This window comes from Vollenhovia emeryi, unplaced genomic scaffold, assembly GCF_000949405.1.
Source record: "Vollenhovia emeryi isolate VEMERY1.0 unplaced genomic scaffold, V.emery_V1.0 DF939175.1, whole genome shotgun sequence".
Taxonomy (NCBI): domain Eukaryota; kingdom Metazoa; phylum Arthropoda; class Insecta; order Hymenoptera; family Formicidae; genus Vollenhovia; species Vollenhovia emeryi.
In genome coordinates, this window is record NW_011967191.1 from 388885 (window position 1) to 394856 (window position 5972).

Here is a 5972-nt window from a genome sequence, read left to right on the forward strand (position 1 = left end):
ACAACATTATTTCCATCTTATTAGCATATTCTGAGTATATTCTAATATTCCCGAAAAATATTTATAGAATATTCGTAGAAAATGCTTGTGTTATCTGGGATTCTTTTCATTGTCATGGTTACCTAATGTTGCGTAACCCATAAAAGTATTTGTCGAAGTATCAAATATTTCGGATGGAGTTATACTCATTTCGTCTAATACTAGTATACAATGTTTATCTAATTTATCTTTGAAACAGGCTATTTTAAGTTTCAGAAATTCAAAAATTTCTTTCAAAATTCCGCTATTAAATTTTAAATTTTGCAGTCGTCGTCTTAAAGTTCGTAAAGAGGGTAAAGGCATATGACGAAGTAATTCTTCATACCCTGAACGACCGCAGGTAAATTGGAATCTTAGTGCCTTTTCGATAGTCTTATTACTCCAAACTGGCATCTTTTTATAGTTTCTTGTTAATAATTGTAATTGATCAGTGTTCAATACTTTACGGCATGCTTTGATTATATTACTCTGATTCCCATTTACCTTTTCGTTAAGACGTTTAATTTTATATTCCGCATTTTTTAATTTTTTCTTAGTTTTTCTGTAAATCTGCTCTAATTTCACATTACGTTTTTGCAACTTTTCTATTTGTCGTTTTAAAGATTCTGAATTGTCAGTACACGAACTAGAAGTGTTCTCTTCTATCATTAATTCTTTTCTTTCAGATGTATCTATGCTGTTAGAATGTATTTCACTGTCCTTATCATTATCACTTATATTGGCTGGTGATATAGATCTATTATCCAATATTGTAATGTCTTCTTCAATAGTAGCTAGAGTAGGTGTTTCGGCAGTTTCAACTATATCTTTTTTTGCAACTATAAATATTTTTATTCATGAGATATAAAATATTTATTTATTTTTATGTTACCAGAAATTGTAGAAGACAATTATTACACAAGAACATGGACGTAAGAATATATGGACGGAGTGTAAGTTAGCGGGGGCCGAGCCAGAGCAGTGAGGGGAAAAGTAGTCATCACGAGGCGTCCTTACAATCACCTAGTCATCACATATGGTCGCCACCACGGTTTTACGGTGGCCGCCACCCAATTTCCCCTCACCGCGCTCGCTTGAGTCCCCTCGTCCTAAATCCTACATTACGCTCCGTCCATATATTCTTACGTCCATGCACAAGAACTTTTTCATGATAAAAAATTGGGAAACTCATGTAAAAAGCAAAATAAATAAAACTTACTTGTATCTCCAAACAAAGTTGGCACTGCATTTCTTTTCAGTTTCAATAGATCCTGACGATTTTCCCACATTTCAGGGGCAAAATATTGTACCTATACATTCATATTACCAATTAAAAATTTCACAAATTTCACAAATATTAATATAAATAATTTTCCTTAAAAAATTATAATTATGTTTAAATAATTATACCTGACACAACGCCGAATATTTATTTGGTGTCCAATTTTCTCTATTAACGTTAGATATCCATATTGCACATCTTTTTGGATCATTAAATGGAAACATACACATTTTAAAATGTTTTTTCGACGAATTAGAACACTTTTGTGCTGAGCAACTCGGCATTTTGTGCCTTAAACAAATATTAAATGTTTTCTATGTGTATGTATGTAAGATATGTATGCATGTATATATGTATGTACGTATGTAATCTGATCTGCATATTTCACTGCCAGAACTGAAAATTTACCTTTTGTACAAATTTTTAGATTGACAGTGAATACCAGATCACAGTCAATATATGTTTAGTTTAAGGTTAGGATTGTTAATTATATGCAATTTAATGTTGATAAGTAACTATAAAAAATAATAATTAAATTAAAAACTCCAAGCTTTATTATTAATAATATATTCTATAATTACATTAAAATATTAAATATATCATTGTAAAACTTACAAAATATGATAGTAAACAAATTGAGTGCCCCTGATTGTCCCATGAATCTATTAGCGTTTTCGATTTTCTGACTCGACCCCGAGACAGAAAAGTTTGATCAAAAGCAAGATTTGAACCACAATTTCTGCAAAAATCTTACTTTTGATCAAACTTTGCCCTGTTACAAATGGCGAATCAAAGAGCCAATCAAAAATCGACTAACGGTGTCCATACTCTCACTAGAGGTACTCTACATTTTTATTATGCTATCTCACTCTGCAGTTAGTAAAGCAGAAAATACTGTGCATTTCGTCGGTACGATAGGTTTCTTTCTAACTTTCTAACCCTATAAGTGGTCAACTTTAATAATTTTAATATTTCGCTTTGTGGAACAAAGCAACACTTTTTTTTCTGCCAGATTTTTCCGTTTCAAGCGAAAACGCGTCGAATGAGCCTAATTTCATCGATTTTGGAAGCGAGGGAGGCTAAACTGAATAATTACCGCTTTTATAAAACTGGCGTGAATTGACGGAAAATGGCGGACCAATGACAGCGCGCTTCCTTATGGCCAGACTCTGATTGGAGGGTCCCTAGCACATAGGCCGGTATTCATAGTCGATTCTTATTTCAAAATTATCTCAAGTGCAATGTTGAATGGACTATGAATACCGGCCTCAAGATGATTTTGAAATAAGAATCGACTAGGCATACACCGGCCTCAGTCTATATTTACTACGTCTATAGTGCACACACACACACACGTCGCTGCCCAGCGAGAAATGATTCGTCGATCGACGTCGAAACGACGTCGAATCGACATCGACACCGTCGATCGAATTGACGTCGATTCGACATCATTTCGACGCCGATCGACGAATCATTTCTCACTGGGTGGATCCTGCCAGGTGTATGGCGGAATACCACGTGATCGGGACCGCAGAGATCAAAAGAGCCGGCAGAGAGTGGACCTATTAGTTATACTATGATAATAATAGGAGGTACAGCATCACCGCGGCGCGAAGTTAGTCGCGCGACGTTCGAATTTCCGCCGTTCTTCGAGACTCGCGGCAGCGGTCCGTCGCGTCGCTTCGCGCGACCATACTTTAACCTTCGCGTCGATTCCTCCGGTGTGGCGCACAACAAAGCGCGAATCGCCAGCGCGATTAACGCCGGGAATGCCGTACAGAGCGCCGTGCGACCGTTGAACTCTGGTGATTAGCGAGTGCGCGATCTCAGTTAACCTCGCGAGTGTTAATTACGAGCGAGCGAAGGAGCAGCCATGAGGCGGTACGAGAGGCGGAGGAGGAAGAGGAGATCCGGGGAGGCGAAGCGACCGTAAAGTGAGTTAATTTAATTATTTAGTTCCTATTTGCCTAATTAGTCGTTTTCGCGAGAATCCAGTCGCGACGACTACTTTTCGTACGCTATATGATATAATAAAATTTTTAATTATCTCGAGTTTACTACATTTAACAAAATACCTGAAATATCTGATGTACGCAATGCTCCGTTACGCCTAACTGTTACAATCATTTAAATTATTTATCAATGTAGAATATTGCTCGGCGACGCTCGGCCGGCAAATTCTAATTAAAGAAATTCATTGCGCAAAATATTACCTCAGCCAGGATTTGAAACTGGACCTCTCTACACTCTAGGCGGACGTCTCACCAATTCGACCACTGACGCATGTTAGACGTGCCTCGGTGGTCGAATTGGTGAGACGTCCGCCTAGAGTGTAGGGAGGTCCAGTTTCAAATCCTGGCTGAGGTAATATTTTACGCAATGAATTTCTTTAATTAGAATTTGCCGGCCGAGCGTCGCCGAGCAATTCTCTACATTGGTCAATCAATTACTGGCGTTAAATAATTCTTCACGCAAATTAATTACGTGACGCTTAAATATGCACATTTATCGGGTGCTTTTCTAAAGATTTGAATCTAACAATAAACAATGTATTTTGGATATTTCTATCGTGATTTTTAAAGAATATAATATTATAATCTTTTTACGTGCGACTGTTAGCGCGGTCTTGATCGAAACAAAACCAAGATTCGCGCATTCTCTTTTATTATCGAATTCAATACTGTAAGACCGAAAGTTGTATACATGCAATACATACATGCTCGCGTGATTTGAAAAATACACCGTACGCTAACGCCCTCTCGCAAATACTGCGGCTAAAGATAGGAACAAGAAGACAATATTAGAGCATGGATGATAACTGCAGAAATGCAATTTTGTAAAACTATTATTGTATATTATCAAGAAATATTTCTTGATTCAACACTTTTTTCTCTCAGTGTACTTTTCTCGATTCAACGGGGTACTTTCTCTCCTCAATTAAATCGAGACTTCACTGTAAATACAATTTCTTGATTTCTTACTTCGTGAAACTTTGGAAAACTATTCAATTTCACAGCAAACTCTAAATTCCCTCCAGTTTATTCAATCAAACACTCAAGTATGAATAATCTTAAGTTGGAAGTGTCTATAACCTTGTGTCAGTGTTTCTTCTTTTGTTGCATTTTGAGTTGCGCTTCTCGCGCACTCGCGACACGATAATTATCTCTTAACAGCTTTACAAACCTGTACACACACACACACACACACACGGGCGCGCGCACACATATTTTTAGATGATTGCATCGGGATTATATACATCGTGCATCTAGCGGAGGCTGAAGTGTCACCATCGCTCTTCAAGCGAAGCGATGAAAAGTGGGTAGGGGCAAAACACACGGGTGGAATGAAAAAAGGACAAACACCAGCGGAATGTCCAGTTTTTGCGTGGCAGTTACTTACCTTAAACGAGCTAAGATTCTCATATAGAATAGCGGAGGCCTTTCCGATCCTCCTGCAGTCGCGACCGCTTCCAGAGGCGACGAAACGCGGCGCCCGTCATTCTCGAACGAGACGTAATTGCGATGCGGCAAATATGAAACCCTTCATAATTCCGCCGGCCATTTGTCCTTAATTCGTTTCGTTTGTTTTTACACCGGCCACGGAATTGTTTGTCCGCGTTTGTCTCCCGATTTCTCCGATTATTCCCGCGGTCAACTTATTCTATCTTTATCGCGATTTACTGTGAAGATTTTTTTTTTAAATAACGGCAAATCATAGAAACGCCATCTCTTATCGTCGAAAGATGAACTCTTATAAAGATCGAGGCCGAAATCTCGCAACTGTTATATCGCGTAATGTACAATACTTGTCAGGCTAATATTACATTTGTCGAACGACAAACTTTTCAAGTGTGTTGATTGGCCGCGGGATTGAAAAGTTCTCGTGTATCTAGAAATTTTCTAGCTTGTAGTCAATCAACACGCTTGAAAAATCTGCCGTAATTTGTCGAATCGACGTCGTTTCGACGAATCATTTCTTACCGAGGGCAGAATAGAAAAGTTCTAGAGACTCAAGAACTTCTCTATTCTGCGGCCAATCGACCTTCTTGAAAAATTTGTCGCACGACAAATGTAATATTAGCTTTGATCTTGCGATGAGAAATATCTCATTTCTATTGCTGAACAGGAAGTTGCATCGTGTAACGCTAATTATTACGCTACTCCTAAATCTATTATCAACGTTCATTCATTATTCAAGCGTGAATTATTCTGTTATTATCGACGCTGAAACAGCGCGAATGACGGCGCGTTAAAGAATTATTACAATTAGTTCTTCGATGCAGACGGAAGTTTCTTTTTTATCGGTCGCCGTGTCTACATGGGCAAAACGCCAGCCTCGGGTGTGGTGCCCTTTTCTATCTCACACAAAGAACAAATGCCAGTTGGTTTTGAGACCGACGCACGGAATCTTAATGATGTCTCGTCACATACCCGATAACGGGCTTCGACGGACTTAGAACTCCGAGTGCCTCGAGTGGCACAGAATGTACCGTGTAGTTTAAATAAACTTCTCAATTGTGAAAACATTTTACGTACTATTACTGAAACCAAGTCTGAAACAGCCGACTCGCTTGTTAGTAATTATACAATTTCCAGAAAGGAAGACGCGAGCGCTGACGAAATAATTTTACGTGGGTTCGTTACTACTTACTTTTATTCGAATTGATTACTTG

The 5972-nt window shown here is 38.3% G+C and overlaps 1 protein-coding gene across 1 annotated transcript; it reads right to left on the reverse strand.

Moving 5' to 3' along the window:
• Positions 1-9: 9 nt before the first annotated feature.
• Positions 10-1932, reverse strand: LOC105563440 (THAP domain-containing protein 1-like). The gene is made up of 4 exons (XM_012015042.1): positions 1916-1932; positions 1429-1591; positions 1238-1328; positions 10-857 (listed from the first exon to the last, which is right to left on the reverse strand). The coding sequence occupies exons 2-4, from the start codon at positions 1582-1584 to the stop codon at positions 91-93; spliced, it is 1014 nt and encodes a 337-aa protein (XP_011870432.1). The 5' UTR covers positions 1585-1591; positions 1916-1932; the 3' UTR covers positions 10-90.
• Between the last annotated feature and the right edge of the window lie 4040 nt (positions 1933-5972).

Excerpts from the sequence above, each read along its gene's own strand:
- LOC105563440 (XM_012015042.1), bottom strand. The coding sequence starts at position 1,584 with ATGCCGAGTTGCTCAGCACAAAAGTGTTCTAATTCGTCGAAAAAACAT. Across the intron at positions 1,329-1,428 it reads AATATTCGGCGTTGTGTCAG|GTACAATATTTTGCCCCTGA; the intron begins GTATAATTATTT and ends ATGAATGTATAG. Across the intron at positions 858-1,237 it reads AACTTTGTTTGGAGATACAA|TTGCAAAAAAAGATATAGTT; the intron begins GTAAGTTTTATT and ends AAATATTTATAG.